Below are 18720 nucleotides of genomic sequence, written 5' to 3'. Positions count from 1 at the left end.
GCAAGGCTGGTCCTGGTGCAGGGCGCCTGGAAGCAAGGAGTGGCACCTGCCAGTCCCTCAGAAGGACTGCACCTCAGGGGTCTCTTTTTGGATCTGTTTGTATGGCTTGAGCACCCGGTCCTATCTCCCTATCTTTCTTGAAGATTTCCTAGTTCCTGGTCTCTGTTAGTCTCCAAACTTTTACCCCATCTTTCTCTCCCTTAGTAGTTCCCAAATGAGGGACCTCTCACTCAGGGGCTTCCGTGGGTGGCACCCTGGTCACGTTGTGCACCCATCCCACTGAGAGCTATTTTGGATTGGGAAGCTACTGTGCTGGGTTACCACCTCTGGGGAGAGGCAGGTGTTGGAAACTAGGTGCCTGGCCAGCTAAAGATCCAATCTGGGAGCCACCCCCACCAAATATGGAGAGGAAGGTGAGCCAAGTTGGAGGCAGTCTGCTTTCAGCACCGGGGTGTCCGGTGCAGTGGGGGTAGCCCTGTGATGGCATTGTGCTGTGGGTAGGTAGCAACTGAGTGACCTGCGTGGGAGCAGTGCGATGTCTGAAACTTCTGCAGAGGTGCTGATAGGTGATTCTGGTAAGGTGCTCTCAAACTCTGCTTTGGCTAGAACTGCAGGAGTTGAGTGTTGGGAACCAGGAGTCCTGCTGGAATGCTGAGGCCTGGTACCCTGCGCAGGGGCACAGCACTGGTGATTTCTGCAGCAGAGCAGCTGTATAGGGGTCCTCTATCATTCTCAGAGATGCAATATTCCTACTAGGTGAGATTTGGGTCATGGAGCAACACAGAATGCTGCCTCCCTCTGACCCACCATCTTGGATTCCCAGTGTTGAGTTTTTTGAGTTTTTGTATATCTTGGGGATTAATGGTGTTATCTGAGGTGCAGGTGACAAAGGTTTTCTCCTTTTTTTGTAGGTTCTCTCTTCATGCTCTCGATTGTTTCCTTTGCTGGAAGAAACTTTTCAGTTTGATACAATTCCATTTATTGATTTTTGATTTTACTTCTTATGCTATAGGAGTCTTGTTGAGGGCATCAGGTCCCACTCTGACATGATGGAGTTTGGGCATAAATTTTCTTCTACTAGTATGAAATGCAAGGTCTTGCGAGACAGAATACAGTAGCAAAAATGGCAGTGCTGACTTTGCAAATGGGAAAGAGAAAACTGATAATGAAAAGATATTTTGAGGTAGAGAATAGTGAAGTTGAAACAAAGAACTTATCCATGAAGGATCCCATCCCAGAGGAGGAGATAGATCTTTAGGTTGAATAGGATTTAGGTTAATTAGGTTGAGGAATGAAGAAAGGGGGGTGAAATAGAGAACGGGTGCCACTGAGTAAGTGAAAGTTGGAAGTATTTTAAATAGGAGCTATTTCATCTATTTCATTGTAAAGATTAATTTCAAATGATCAGGCATGATAGCAAATGATTCACAGCAAAAGAGCTCCCATTTCAAATACTTTACTTCAACAAAATGATTTGAAATAGGAACAGTAAGTTATGTGAGTTTCTCCCACAATTATTTGCAGAACAAACATTTTATTTGGAACCACACCCTTATGCATACATAAACAATCAAAAAGGACTTCTACTTGTATTGTCTTTAACTAACATGTCCAGAATTTATTTGGTTTTATCTAGAAACAACTAAGAGGCAAGTCTCTGGAGTCTTGTCTTCCAATTATATTTATATTTGGAAGTTATTCATTTGGTATTCATTTGACCTCAGTATGTCACTGTGTCCTGGTGCATCTGGTGTGAATTCCATTTGTATTTTTCTCTAAATTATCCCATTTAGTTTACATTCTTATTTCAGCCTTTTATCAGTTGGCCATTTCTCCCAAATTATTGTAATCGGGATTAGCTGCATACTTTTCAGCGTCCAGTACAAAAAGAAAATGCTAGATAGGTTTTTTAAAAGTTAAGAATTGCAAGGCAGCAACAAACAGTGCATCAAACTAATCATAGACTCTCCTAAGTAAATGTTAGGTCATGAATGCACAGGATGCATGCCCAAAAAGCCAATTCTGAGTATAGCTCTGTACATTCCATTATTTTTACATCTAAATTATTTTTGAAAATGTTCAGGAGTTAAGATTTTATCGTTATTACTGTAGAATACCATCACTTAAAAATATTTCACAGGAGATAATCAACAATACATACAATAATATTTTTAAATGTGGGTTTTTAAAAAAGACATTGCTGTATTAATAACAGATACAGCTTCAAGGATTGCATTTTCTATGTTTTGAATTGGATGCTTTCTTTCCATAGAAGAAGAAAACATAATAGATATAATGAATCTTGCCTTTCCTAGGTTGAATGCTCTGTGATAAATGTATTATCTTCCTATAAAAATTGCACCGCAAGCAGACTGTTAGGGCAAACATCTGTGTTCAAGGTGACTTCATTTTTGAGCTGAGTAGTGGGCTATGCAACTTGTTCTTATAATAGTTTTAATTGAATGATTGCAGAAGTGTGATTACATTTTGAGGAAGAAATCCACTTGTGTAAAATTTACACATAGGTAATAAACCTAATAGACCAAGCCTTTTTAATGTAAGAAAAATACACATGAAATTGTACTCTACTTTCTTGGTAAATTGGAAATTTTTATTCTCTTTTTGCCGTCTCTTCCTTTATTATCTGAGGAAAGTATCTTTCTTGTCCTACCATTAATTGTGTGGGTTACCTTGATTCTAATTTTAATAGTACTCCAACATGCTCCTTTTATTTTGAATTTAATTGCCCTGTATTTTATGAATAGAATGACTGAAAGAATATATAACCTTCACAAGAAAAAGGTTCACAGAAAACATGTTTCATTCTTATTCTGATCACTATGAATCATGGAAATTTTTATTTTGTAAATAGTACTTCCATCATTACCTTTAAATATAACTTATGCTACTCAATAAGTCGTGATTCCTTGGCCACTTACATTGACATTTCTGAAATGTTTTATGATGCACTAGTTAATTATTTCTCTTTTTTGTATATAACCTCATTATACTACATTTGCTTTTTTTCTTTATTTTTCATATTGGGGATCAAAACCCAGGAGCACTTTATCCCTGAGATACAATCCCAGCCAAATTTTGTTTAAATTTTATTTTGCAACAGGATTTCACTAAGTTTCTGAGGCTGGTCTTGAATTTGAGGTTCTCCTGCCTCAGCTTTCTGAGTCATTGGGATTACAGGCATGAACCTTTATGCCCAGATGCATATTAACATTTTGGTTCATACACCAGGGGACACATGAACACACACACACACATACGTGTGTGTGTGTGTACATATATATGCATTCATGAATTATATTTTGATCTTATTTATATTTAACTTTTAAATATTCTAGACAAATTATGTTTGTTTTGAGACAGCATTAAACTCTTTTTGAAAGAGTGTGAACATATGAATTTAAGGGTATCTTGTCTTTAAATTTATTATAATTTGCTGGCTGAGCATCTTCATCTAATGTTGAAATGGCAAAAGAGGGAATTAATATGTAAATGAAAAACATGTGACGTTAATACCTAAAAACTAGGGCTGGGGATATAGCTCAGGTTGTAGAGTGCTTGCCTCTACCTGGTTTGATTCCCAGCACCACACACACACATACACACAAACACACACACACACACACAAAAAAAAAAAAAAAAACAAAACCTAGAAACTAATAAGTTGTCAAAACAATCAGTAGAATGAATTGATAGATTACATTTTGGGAATGAATTTTTTGAGTTTGAGTTGTAATTTTATTATGTATATACTTTTCAGGAAAAATCTTTTACTTATGATGCTTCATAGTTTATAATTTAATATTTATTCCTATATTATAAAATATTTTTCTTGAAATAGATATTTTGCCTAACTGCTCTATCTTACTTTATCTCTTAAGACTCTTTTAAAATCATTTTCTTTTCAAGCCACAGCATAGATTCTAGCAACTGAATGATTATTATTTAATATTTATACAAAAATGTACTAAAACTATTTGTTCATGTTTTTAAAGAAAGAAATGGGTGAGTGAATATTGAACATGTTTTTGCAATATATTCTAGTGTCTCAGATAAATGAACATGTGGAATGAATAATAAAGATAATTTTAAGTTCATCAAGCTATTTAGTCATAGAATACACATATGAATTAGTAAATTTCTGTTAAATGTGTCAAATATAATTGGAGAATTGCTTTAGTATTTCTATCTTGTGAAAGTTATGTTTTCTGATTTGCACTGAAAAATGCCAATTGTATAGCCCTCTGCCCTTTGCTGTTTTTGTTATAAGATCAATTAATTATATTTTCATCCATTAATATTGTTTTCTAATTTAAAGTATCTTTCAAACTTCACTCTTAATAAGTCTTCTAGATTCTGTCTAATCATCAAAATCACACATATGGTAGGGCATAGGAGCTTTAGTCAACACATATTCCCTTTTGTCCTCTGAATTTCTAAAGTAGAAGATTTTGATTGAGCCTGGAAGCTGTAGTTGGAAAAGTTCCTCTACATTCTGATGATTATTCAGGTTTTGGAACCCTGTTCTAGACCTTTAACAAACAAGGTTAAGGCAGTCACTATGCTAATGCTCCCTATGCCTCAGATTCTTTCCCACTGTGGACCATTAACATTTTTATGCCCATCCACTGCTCATCACAGCTGGGTGATCTCTGTATTCCAGAGATGAAACTCATTTCCAATTCCTGAACAATTAAACCAAGCAGGGGGAAAAGTGATTGTCCTTCACAGCCATAGTTCCCTACTGGAGTGAAATGAGAGAGCACTTTCTAGGAAACCAGAAAAAACTTTGGATGGCATAGAAAGCACATAACTATGGTCCTTACTATAATACCTCTATCCCCATAGTGAACCATGATTAAATGAAACAAGCATTCCCTGTGGATATACAAAAAAAAAAAAAAAAAAAAAAAAACACAAAGCAGTTCTGCATAACTGTAAACATTGTCCAAGCCTAATCTTCAGCTATCTCTGACTTAAAACCAGTACAACAATCCTATAGGTGAGGGCCTACCACCTGAGACCTGCTCACTTCTCCCACTGGGCAAATAATTCCAGCACAATGAGCTGAGCCACTCAGGGGAGAAGAGATAGGAAAGATGAGATTTGAAATCAATTTATATCTGCTTTAGCCAGCTTAATGTTTTTCAAGTATATTCCAGAACAAATGACCATGTTGTCTTACAAGGAATTGAATGTAATATACCACTTTGCCAGGGTTAATCTGTTCCCTATGCTCATACATGAGTCTTCTTTTTGCACTCCCTACTTACTGCTCAAGTACTGTACAGAATGTTTGGAAAGCAGAAGGAAAAGCAGCTATTTCTTACATCCTGCTCCTGCTGTTCAAGGTGCATATCCCAGCCAAATGAATCATATCAGAGCCAAACAACCTGGCAGGAGTTCTTTTGTACAAAACCATAGACTTGTCTATCTTATCTGTTTGGGGAACAAAATATTGAAAGCCTTGTAATAACCTTAGGACAAAACTGGTGAGATATTTACAGAGCTAGACCTAAGGACTTTTTCAGCGTAGTCTGGGTAAGTAGGGGATCAGGAAATGATGTTTATACTTTACCTTGCACTCCATCTTCTCCAGTGCCATTTCAATCACCTGCAGTATTATCTGCAGTATTTGTAAACAAAAAACAAGAACAACAATAACAACAACAACAAAACGTTAATCTTCATGCATTTGGAAAGGATGAGAAAGAATCAGGCATCCAGGAAATCCCAGGAGAGAGGGAGACTTTTTTTCTCAGATATAATTTCAAGTAGAAAGCAGCCCCAATGAGATTAGTTATTGAAACCAACAGAATCCATAGCATTTTATTTCAAAAGAACCTGAACATTGACCTCAAACTATTATGGGCCCAAATCATAGTAAAGGAATCCAGCAGAGATCTCTGTGTACATCACATAAACACCATCTCTAGCTATCAAGACTGTATGTGAGACTACTTGATGAATGTCTAAAAACTGTTTTATTCATATCCAACCCTTGTGGCCACTTTTAGATAACCTACAAAGGAGACTGTGAACAATGTACTTTTCATATATTATGTAAGTCCTGGAGGTCAGAAGCACTGTGTCATCTCTTTATCTTGACATTTCAAATTCCTAAAAGATATTGATTGGTATCATAGTGTCTTCCACTCTTGAGTTCCTTGTCACACTGTTATGCTGACTGGTATCATTACCCTTACCTACCATTACCCTGGGAGTATCTACTTGGATAATTTATTTATATTATTACTAGCAATAACTAGTTGACTCATGACCATCAACTCATCTGTGGTTGGTCTAAGCAGTCTCTCTCTCTTTCGGCTACTTCTTCACTTGGTTTATTACCAAGACACCTCTGCCTAGATGAACCAGGTGTAGGTTTTCCTTCTGACTCCTTGCCTTTACCTGACCTATACTTGAATCAAAAGACTGCATGCATTTGTGGCTTCCTGGGCTAAACATAGAAGCAATTGCCAGAAACCAACTAAATTGCTCAGTGGTTACATTCCTGCCTTTGTTTCTGATCTCCACTAATAGCTCCTTGCTACAACTTGATTTCACTCCTTGATTAGGATTTTTGATTGATATATAGACTAGATATATTGCTTAAATATTTGGTCTCAATCCTGACTCAGTTCTTCCCTAGACTGTGATTATGTCTCACTATTCTATACCAGGAGGCATTTTTGGTGATATTTTAATTATTGCAATATCAGTAAATCATTAATATGTAAAGTTGAGACTTTCATGTTATGAACATATATTTTATCAGAGAGCACCTCACCATTGGGCCGGAGGAGGAAGACATCTGAAGTTACCTTGAGAAGGCTTGGATAAGATCAAGCCTATAGATTCCTCCTATATATTACTGAATTATACTTCCATTACTTTCTTTTTGAAGTTAAAATAAGGTGTCAGTTTGCTCCTGTCAGAGGAGAAGACCAATTTCATTTTTCTACCTATAAAGATGGATGGATTCAGAAAAAATCCAGAAATGCCTCAGATATATTACTATACAGCTCATTGACCATTCTATCAGTTTTTTACTTGAGGGTGATGGCTATCTGATGTCAAGTTCCATTGATAAAGTGATTCCCTAACATCAATCTCACGTATACTTTCCTCAGAGGTCACAAAGGAACTTCAGTGACTTGCTAAGATCTAAAACAAATGAATTTGCACTAACATGGCACCAGTATTTTTAACATTAATATTCCTTTTCTATAAAGGTAATTATAGAGTGCCCCATGCACATGATTTTTTTATTCTCAGTAAATTTAAAGTGACATTAGCAAAATTCCATTATTATCATCATCATCATCATCATTATTCCTTGTGTATAATGTAATATTTAAAAATCATGTATATGAACACATGTGCATATCTCTGTGATTATTTATAGCTTACATTCTTATCAATTCCAATTGCACCAGTACCCCCTATGAGAGTTAAGTCTAAAGTGGCATAAAACAACACAGTTTATGTTCATTTGGTCTTTGTTTACCAAAGAAGACCCTAGGACCTCCTTTCTTTATTAAAAAAAATTTAACAGATTAATTTGAAAAGAAAAAAGCAACAAAGCATGTCTTTTCATGTTTGCTGAGACTGTGAGTATCAGTAAGTTGTTCTTCCTAATATAAATTCTCTTATTCTCCCTCTGCTTTTCTCATAATCTCCATTCAATTTCCTTTGCAAATTCCTAACTCTATTCTTCTTGAAAAGCATTATTTCCTTAAGCTGTTTTAACCAAGTCTAGACATTCAGAAATTTTACGGGCAACTTTGTAGAGATCTGTAATAGTAAGTTCCAAAACGTACATGAAACTTTAGCTTCTCTGAGTATTTCCTTCCTGCTAGTTCTAAACAACAACAAAAATTGAGAACCTGTTCTAGATAAAAATAATACATTCCTAGATTGATACTTTCATGGTATGCCTCTTAAAAACCTTAAAATTGTGCTTTAGAAACTTAAATTTGTTGTTAAGTAAGTTTATCAATCTGTAGGCAAATTGTTGCATTTGGTAGAATAGTAGTTCTCAGGTTGACTGTTTACATCCACTGATATTGGTGGATGGATATAAAATGTGCAATTGAATGAGACAAAAGCATCAACATATCTTTCTTAGCCTTCTAATTACATACTACCATATTGCTCACTGTTTCTCAATATACTATTTCTCAAGTCTGTCATCATCTATATATACATCTTGCTTTCAATACTCTATTTCCTATCTTTTCCTAGGCCACATTCTAGCTGTTCCTAATATCCATTGTTTTCCTCCAACTCCATCAGTTTATCAAATGTTAAAGTCATGGACTATTAGTAGTGGGATGCATTGTCTTATCGGGCACACACGTGCAATGATTTTAGCTCAACCAGACGGTTGCTTAATCTTTCTTACTGGCATCTTGAATTGATCCCATTGTTTTTTGGCCTCTGATAATAGTTAATTTTATTTGGTTCTACCTAAAATGTAAATATTTTATTAAGTTTAATGTTCTTCCCTATTTTCAGCTCAAGCATAAACCGTGGCCTAAGTTACCTGTCCTGGAATGAAATAGCACTAGGTTTCTCTCCTACACCTATATCCCCTTTATTTACCCTATCTATGTCACATTGTTCACTGGTCTAGGAAGAAGGAATGAAGGAAAAAAGACAAAGTCTTCTATTAACTAGCCTTTTTGTAGTGTTCTTGTCTTTTGTATAACAGGGACGCAAACGTTTGGCTTTCTTTGGGGCTTAAAACTGCACACTTTAAAAGGTCTTTCAGATGCTTTGCCACCTTCCCATTTCTTTAACCAAATAAAAAGTCTCTTGACTTTGGTTTACTCTTAGGCTACAATGTTCTTGCTAGCTAAAAGAAGTCTGCCTTGTCCAGTTTCCACTTGACCTATGGGAAAATATTTACTACACTTATCATTGGGAAGTACAGGCTGCCCACTGTCTTTATCCCATCTTCAGAGAGTTTTGGCACAAGTAGATTTGGTGGAGTGATGAGGGAAGGTCAACTTCCCTGCTTCTTTTGAGATGTTATATCCATCTGGTAGAATGGATAAAACTTAGTATTTACATTTTCACCTCAAGACTATAGCCAGAATTCTAAAACAAGAGAGAACAATGTTCAGAAACATAATGATAAAGCTTCAGACTAGCTCTTAAATACAGATCCAGGTCAGCAGGAAATAGCTTATTAAAATGCTTTCAAACCCACCAACATGATTCAGTTGAATTAAATGTCCTTATTATTTAGTGCTTGATAAACTACATCCTCTTAGTAGGTGACAAAAAAATACTAATAAGAAGGAGTTGCACCAATTGTCAGGCCCAGTAAAGCTCAGACTACTTTAGGAAAGGAAACTTCTTGGTCAGGACTGTTTGTACACTGAAATGTGCCTGTCAAATAATTGAAACTCATGTATTCACATTGGTCTTCTTAGTTTCTGAAGACCCAGATAAGTAGGATTTGGTTTTAGCACATCTTTTACAGGATACCTATGCCCATCTTAACATCCGTGTTAAGAAAATATTCTTTCTTGCTGTAAATTCTGCAAGTATGTATATTCCAGATGTAGCTAATTAATGCTGTCCCTCCAGCAGCAAATCAAATAATTTGTAGTTGCTTTTCTCTATTTCCATCTGAATGTGCTACTTAGTCTTGAACTTCACCTACTAATAAAATCACTGAAAAAACTGAGACTTAATATTAGCCAAAATATTTCATTATTAAAAAGAAAATTTAAAAAATGCTGTAAATAAAAACCTTTTATATACCCAGACTGCACTGATGAATACTTAAAAACAAATAAGTTTATTTTATTACAAAATGATAAGTATTATTCCCATTTTAAAAAAAATCAGTCATCTGACATCTGTTCCTTATTTCCTAAAGAAAGAGATTAGTAAATAGAAATTTAAAGATCTCCAAGTGATATGTCTTCACAAGAGTCTTGAGTTTGTTTTGTTATGTTTTTCATTAAGTTGAAACAGAACACACAAAAAAACTACAACTCCTGAGAAAATCCATATTTCACACATCTCAGAAGCCTCATATTTCTTGAACTTTCAGCACATTAAAGAAAAAAATTGACATAGGGTAAATTTAAACGTATATTTTATAATATTAAGCCTAGATGCACTAACTAATTTAAAAAGAAAAAAATATATAAGTAACCAAGAATCTCTGATATCTGGCACATAATAGGTGCTGAAAACATGGTTATTACATTATTGGATGAAAACACTGGCTTGTCAAAGATCCTAAGAAGTCAAAATGCATTTTGGGCACAATCATCCTTCCCATTCCATAAGACTTATCAGATTCTTAAGTCCTCTACACTGGAGCCACAGCAACGAGATAACAATGAAATCCTTTTTTCAAGCTCTTGCCCAAACAGAACTCAGTTATCAAAGCTCTCTTTTTCTGTTTTGCAACCCCAAATAAATACCATAACAAGAAAAAACACTCATTATGAAAAAGAAACAAAGGACAAGTCACTTGCATCCCCACTTTTGTTCTCATAGATATTGAAAGAAAATTATTTTCATAGATTCAAACCAATTCATAGTGTGAATTATCTTTCCCATGTGAATTTCTTTATTTTGGCATATTGATTTATAAGATTTATATTTTATATAATGTCTATATACAATATAATGTGTATACATTAGGCATATATATAATGTATCACCGTATATAATGTGTATATATATATATATATATATATATATATATATATATAATGCCTATATATAATGTATCCAGTGTTTTAAGCATGTTTATACATATGTATGTATAAATATGTGTGTGTACATGTATAGATGTATACGTGTGCGTGTGTGTGTGTTAATTTGTGGACTGTGCAGCAAAGAAGGGAATTATAGTCAGTATTAAGTAATTTTAGACAGGAGAAATTGTTCACATTAACTCATGAAATGCTTGATTTTCCACTTTTTCTGTTTGGCTAAAGAAAATGTTTTATCCTTGAATGCTACAAAATTTGTCACTGCATTGGTTGCAGCCTTCCTATGGAAAGAGACTATGTGCATATTTTAATTCTTTAAAATATGATGTGTTTAATAAGTATTTGCCACTAGCTAGAAATCTTATCCATAAGGGAAAAGATATTTATAATTCTTTTCACAGCAGATTATATTTTAGTAGTAAAAATATCCACATTTGTAATTTAGTTTTATCATGAGCTTACCGATCATCTCCTAAATGAAGCAAAAAATATGTCTTTTGTATTGAGTTTAATTAGTATAGGACATATAGCTCCTTTCAGGATTGTTATTTTTTGGAAAAATGTTATTGGATAATTTTTCTAGTTTTTATTTATTTTTAAGCATGCATTCACATTTAAAATTGATTTTTTTTAGTTCCAAATTTCAGTTGTTTATTTCACATGAAGAAGTTGTTCTTCTACAGTGTCTTAGGCATGCTGCATTTTGATGTAGCTGTTTTTAATATTGTGACACAAAGGTTAATGTATTATTTTGAAAATGGGAATGTAAGGAATAATCAATTCACCGTGGAGATGACTTTCCTTTGCCAGGAAAAGTCATTGAACTTTTGATTTTTTTTTTATTTTTCAAACTTTTTATTTTATATTAGAAAATTCTTTGAAAAAATACTTCATTTTCATGTTTTTTTTTTCTTAGTTTTGTTTGATTTTTTAAAATGGTTGGAATAAAATACATCATATTTTTGCTTAGGAACCATTACTATGATTCAGCTTTCTTTTTCCTTATTCTTGTTGTTGAGTACCAACCTTTTAGTGTGTTTCATGTTTGCTGTTTATGTCTATATGATTGATTTCTTTTATTTTTAATGATTAGCTAAGGACATAAAATAACATTTTATTTTAAATGTTTTTAGTGCATTATAGTTATACATAATATTTGGGTTAAATTTGATGTATTCATACAAGTGTGAAATATAATTTGTTCCACTTTAGTCCCAAGTACTTCCCCTTTCCCTCTTCTCTTCCCTCCCCTGTTTCCCTTCCTTTCCTCTACTGGTCTTTCTTTCATTTATTGATAGTTTTTTTATTAGTGCTTTTAAAATACTCTATGGTATATTAATATGTGTATATAGCATAATTAGGTTAATTTCACTTTATCATTCTTCCCTTTTCTCATTCCTCTTCCCTCCCCCTTCCCCCAATCTTCTTCCTCTACTCTGCTGATCTCAGTTCTATTTTCATGGGATCCCTTGCTGCCCTGACTCGATTTTCTCCCCTTATTTTGTTTAACCTTCCCCTGGGTTTAAATTTCACTACTGACAAAAAATTTGAAATTAGAAATAACATTTTAAAAAAACATTTGATCACTATTTTGGAATAACAACAAAAATTTGATTATGGTTCAGGACTTCTACCATTCCATTCAATGACACAGCATAGGTGAAGTGGCATAGACTCTTAGAACATTTGCAGACCTGACATCTCATCAGGGTCTGCCTAATAAAATATTTAGAAATAGAAGCCAGCTCATGCCATGACTAATTCAAAGAATTCTGCAAGCTTAGATTGACATCAGGTCTTTCACTGCCTGGGATGATCAAGGAATCTGTGTAAAACAATGTCTTATTGACTGCCAGGCCAGGCAAAGAACCAACTCACCTGAGGTCAACTCTGCCATCATCTCTTAGGTCATACTGTTCCTTTCAGCCCATATGATCTCATGAATATGAAAAGTTATATTTCTAAAGATTGAGGCTAGATATGTGGATTAAGATATTATACCCTGTTCAATTACATTGACATTCTATAGATGTGCACTGAGAAGTATGTTGTTTTTACTTTTAGCCAATGAAGGAACAAATTTAAACAATGCCTGAGCAGGCAATTGCTGCATTGTGTGATTGGAAAGTTTCTTCAGCCACTTGTCACAATGCTGACATTTTATCATTAGAGATCCATTTCTTTGGAGGAGCTCTGGACAGGCTACAGACTCTTCTGCAATAAAGCTCTGATTATAACCAGAAAAAATGTTTCCTGAATTATTATATGATGCAACTTCTAGTTGAAGTTTTGACTGGAAAAAAAAGAAACTATATTTGAATTAGAGTATAGAACAAGGTCTTGTTCATTGATCATGGATAGAATATTTTAATATTCTAGAACAAAGTTGCTTGAAATAATACCCCATCCTATTCTGATATTTTTCATACAAAAGTAATAGGGAGATTTATACTCCAAAGGATTTATCTCTGAGTGGCCTTTTAAAATTATTATTATTTTTTTGTAAATCCATTTTGGACTTTGATACTTCAACTATTTTCCCCATTAAATACCTCTTTTATACCATTTACACTATCATAAACAAAGCTATCGGGCTGTGTTTTAGGAACTGATATTGAGCAATGAATATGACAGCCATCATCTCTGACCAGATTAGAGCTTACAGTCTAAAGTAAATACACACAATTAATGAGAAATTACAATGTGGCTTGGCACTTTTTAAAGCAAATACAAAATACAACACAGAACATGGGAATGATAACTATATGAGATAATGCATGTGTTTAATACCTTAATCTGATTCATTCTCTACCACATTTATATATGAAAATATACAACATAAATGTGTACAATATTTACTTGCAAAAATCAGTAAACCATTCCCCCCAAATTCAAGGAGATCATAGAAGCATTTCCCTAAAATGAGAGCACCTCAGAATAGGCATCTGGAAGAGATGTCCTCATTTCTGAGGCAAGAGTCAGAGGACAAATATAAATTAGTAATTAAAGAAAACTGGGTATGATATTGTTCTGGGAAAAGGAAACAAAACTTTAAAAACAAGAATAGAAGGGTACATAATATGTTAAGAAATGAAAAATAAAAATAAAAAATCTTTATATCTAAAGCAAGAAATAGAGAAAACATTGGCATGTAGTATAACATGAAGAAATTTTTAAGTCATAATAAGGAATAAAAATTTATTCTATGGTAGAAAAGAATTATTAGAGTATTTTAACCAGACAACCATAAGTTCATTTTCAAGGGAACACACTATAACTATTTTACAGGTGGGTTGTTGGAGGTTAAGATACCAGCCAAAAGGCAGGTTCCAGGTTTGAGGAAAGGTGTAGTAATGATCTCAACTAGGTTAATGGAAAAATGATGAAATCAAGAAATATTTAGAAGGTATAAGAAAAGATGTAGTGTGGAGTGTGGTAGTAGTACGTGAAGTATAATTGAAATTAAGAGTATGAGGAGAATGAGAAGAAAGGAAAATCTAAGATAACATCTTGAAGAAGTCAAGATTTACTCTACAGAAGGAAAAAAAGGGAAAACTCCCTTCCTGCACCACCAAACACCAGTTTCCTTTTCCCTTAGTCCAAGATCCCTTAAAGTTTATTCTTCCTCAAGCTTCACTGAATATCTTTTATGCTCACGAATCACCATTTATAGGATTTATATAATATCTAGTGTTCTGTGTATAATATAAAAGCAAAGATAATTTTTAAAATCCTAATGATAGTCTTTGGGAAAGAGATTTATGTTGTACCAGATAATTAGGCTTATACCTCATATACTATTTGATATATGACTTAATGAATTGCCAGTAAGTAGGCCACCCTGTTCTATATTTTAAAAAAATATTTATTTTTTAGTTGTATTTGGACATAATACCTTTATTTATTTATTTTTATATAGTGCTGAGGATTGAACCCAGGGCCTTGCATGTGCTAGGTGAGCACTCTACCACTGAGCCCCAGCCCCAGCCCCTGTTCTATACTTTTAAAACTACTTTTTTAAAAAGGTGAACACATCCTTGAAGGGAGACTTTGCAATCTGTTCAACATGCTATTAATACTTGAAAAGTGTTAAATTATCCTAATCATACTTACAGTAACAATCAAAATTAATTGCAGCTATATTAGGATTACTTATTATTTGTTCTACTTCAGCAGTAACACAAATCCAATTGTACAAACAATTTCCATAATCCAAATTGTGAAAGAAAGAACGAGGTAACAACCATTCAAAGCTGGTTGAAATAGTATTCCAAACAAATCCTTAACCAGATGGTTATCTAAAATTCTCTTTTTGAAAAGGAGCCGATTCTGAACAGATTGTATATGTGTCTCACTGGTGGAAGTGGATTATCTGTCTTGAATTGGATTGTGATGACGATGACCCTATTCTAAGTAAACCAAATCTCTTGAACTACATAATGAGATCAGGAAGAACATTCAGCTCGAGAACGACAGATTGCAGTGACTGAGATGATTTTGCTAATGTTTTTTTCTAGCCTCTTTCCTTGATGTACATTATCCTATGTTGTTATTTTTTTTCCTACTGAGATTCCTGGTTTTTAGTTCTATGTGCTAATTTTTCTTTCTTTTTATTTTATTATTTTTATAAGTGGAGCTGAATGAGTGGCAGGAAGCTGCGAAATCTATCTTACAAAAAGGTGGTGTGGAAGTGTAGAATCTTCATTTACTGTGCAGCAGGACTGCAGAATAATCACCAAGAGTAGACATTTGACCGATTCATTCTGATTTCTTCTCTTTAGGCCGTGAGGAGGCAAAAGTTGCTTGAACAGAGTATCCAGTCTGCCCAGGAGATTGAAAAATCCTTACACTTAATTCAGGAATCCCTTGCATTCATTGACAAGCAGTTGGCAGCTTATATTGCTGACAAAGTGGACGCAGCTCAAATGCCTCAGGAAGCACAGGCAAGTACAACTAAATGGGAATGAGCTTCTGTTCTTTCATTTTTATTATCCAAACAGGAGGTTGCTGAGTTTCTAACTTAACGAATATTTAGCTAATTATATAGAGGGTTGATTTGATTGAGTTTACTATTTGGAGGTAAGAGGTAAAAGAGGGCTATGATTGTACTGTGAAATTTACTTTTCAAAGTATATACAAGAATTTCAAATAGAGATACTTAAAAGGCAGGGAGATCTGGCATTTATCCATGTCTTCAAACTATGCTAAACATAGAAACCATAGTAACGTAGATGATAAAGAAAATATCTTTATGGTACTCAAAGTAGTCTTCAACATTTTGTTATCATGGAATTATAAGTCATTTTTGTTATCATGGGATTACAAGTCATATGATTTCTGGTTCTATGATAATGTATTGCAAGTAGTTGATAGCACTAAATTAGGTAAATTTGCATCTTATCACTACTGATCATGATGGTTATACTCATATGGGCACACTGAAACATTCACTCATATTTAATCCAAATTGTGAAATGTATTTAACCAGATTTTCTAAAATGAGAATTAAAATAATAATGAAATCAAATCTAAGTTGAATTTAAAATGAGTAAATTTATGTCATCTCTAAATTTCCTTTGAACTTTGGAAGTATTTTTAAACTGCTAAGTATTTAAAAACAACTTCTAAGTGCATGTAAAGTATCATAAGGTATTATTTATCAAGTGTCTTTAGAATTGTTTGTTAGTAAGGTAATCTAGCTACTTTTTGAGTACTATACGCATATTATGAACCTATGAGCCAACCTATGAGCTTGTAACTTAAATATACTAGCAATGATGCCAGGGGCATTAGAAGATAATCTATAAATTCTAAAGGCCCTCTCTGTACTGACTGCTAGAGATACCTGAAGTTTCTCACTTTATAATCAGTTTTGAGGTAAAATACTAGATTGTAGATGATGGTTCCAGTGCAGTTACAGTGCACTGAATCACAGTGAAGTTGGTGCCCAAGGCATCAATGGCCATAATAGCATGGGTTAGTATACCATATTGTCTATGTTTGACCTAGAAAGTTGCTCAGAATGTGGGGAAGAGTACAGGTAGTTTTGATAGGCTCAAAAAGTTCAGAGCAAAGGAATTCCTTATGGAATGCACACCATTACAAAGTAGGGTGAAAAAAAGGAAGTATGGGGGAAATCTTGATTTTAAAAAACTTCTTATCTTAGATTTTCACTGGGACAGCAAGAGTAAATACAGTAGTACAAATGGAGGATGGTAGTAAACATGATTGAGCATCTTAATGTCTCCAGTCTGTACATCTTTTTTAATAAATGCAAAAGTCTAGTCAAGTTCTCTAACATTAACTTTTCCTGGTACCATCCCAATTCGACTCATACAGAAAATTTTACAGTCAGATCTTAGTGAAATGCAAGATATTGAAATAAGAAATAATTACCTGAATTGAGAAGGAATTCACAATTATAAAATAAATACAAAGAAGTAGTTCTTTTTTACAATTTAGTGATATGAACTTAAGTGAATGTTTGATTAAAGAATGCTCAAAACTTTCTGAATTGAAGTTAGGAAAAAATTGTCAGAATACATATTAAACTTTAAAATTATAAATTTGTCCTTTAAAATATACAAAGAATTAATCATGAGGTTTGTAGGATGAAAATATAAGTAGCAAATCCAAAATAGACTAAAGATTTCTTTTGGCTTAGAAGAAAAATGGAGAATCTGGGAAAACATTTTTCTTTAGCTGAAAAGGTTATGGTATAGGAGCCTGCATGCATTCTTTTATTTGGATATGAATATGATATACTAGTTTTTAATATATTTTTATACTCTTAAAAGTTGACAATAAAAGCAGTATTAACTGTAGCAGTTGAGAAATATTTGCAGCTAAACATAGGTAAATGAAGATAGTTCCAATCTACTTTAACAAAGAGATTTTAGAGTACTAAGAAGCTCAAATTCATTTTCCATATATTCCTGATTTGCACTGGCATTGTCAAGATACTTTTTAATATTGAATCTTTGAAAAATTTAATGTTTTAATGTTATTAGTAACAAATGTGTTTCTTTAATGTGGGTAAAATTTTATTCTAAATAAAAGATTAAATGGCCTTGTTTTCCCTTTTCAGAAATTACAAGTTAATTTAATTCATCTCTGAGAATCAGGACAAAATGAATGACATTGCCATATTTAGTGCTCTTTTCAATATGTGCTTACATTTTCTGTGAATACTGATAGAACAGATTTGTGGATATCTTACTCCACCATGTGGTATACTGATAGTTTTGCTACTAAATTTTAATCTGTTAATAGAGTTGCCTTTTCCTGCCTTTTAAGATTGATTGAGATCCTCAGCTATAAAAACATTCCAGAATCAAGGAAATGTGTGCCATATGTATAAATTCCTGATTATTATTATCTATAAAAGTAGATGTAAACCAAGGTACTTCATTTCATTCACATTTGACTAACTATATGACCAAAAAGAGCTTCCTACTTCTTCAGCATGTGCATTGACTCCAAGTTATCTGGCATAATTAGAAAATTGAGCCCTTTGTTTCTGAATTGGATTGAAAAAATTACTTTTTTATCTAGAGATGTGAACTCACAAAAGCAAAATTTAATCACTTAGACAATAAAACTAAATACTACAGGAATATCATCATAGCATGACCTATGAGTATTTTCTTTCAAATAATAGCCCATAACCAAACCATAATCTTAAATGGTATGATTGCAGCTCAGCTGCTCAGTGCCAGCTCACTTGCCAAGTTTTATTAAGCTATAAAACCAAAATGGTAATGTATTGATTCAAATGGAATAAAACACATAGGCAAATATTTATATATCTAGAAATATATCTTCTATAGTAGAAACAAGAAACTGAAGAACTAGTTTAAAACCATTATGATTAAAAATATAAAGCCATGTATTTCTTTGAAACAATTATAAAAATAAAATCACAATATTATGTAACTGCAAATAAACACATGTC

At 33.5% G+C, this 18720-nt stretch overlaps 1 protein-coding gene across 3 annotated transcripts in view; it reads left to right on the top strand.

The window, feature by feature from the left end:
- The window catches only part of Dmd (dystrophin), a 2011337-nt gene that overhangs the window by 748466 nt on the left and 1244151 nt on the right, over positions 1-18720 (top strand). For all 3 annotated transcript variants that reach the window (XM_077107047.1, XM_077107046.1, XM_077107045.1), the window contains one exon: positions 15548-15709. In XM_077107047.1, the coding sequence (XP_076963162.1) occupies positions 15548-15709 (162 nt within the window). The remainder of the gene's footprint in view (positions 1-15547; positions 15710-18720) is intronic.

This window comes from Callospermophilus lateralis, chromosome X (assembly GCF_048772815.1).
Source record: "Callospermophilus lateralis isolate mCalLat2 chromosome X, mCalLat2.hap1, whole genome shotgun sequence".
NCBI classification, from domain to species: domain Eukaryota; kingdom Metazoa; phylum Chordata; class Mammalia; order Rodentia; family Sciuridae; genus Callospermophilus; species Callospermophilus lateralis.
This window is presented reverse-complemented; position numbering and strand designations above follow the sequence as displayed.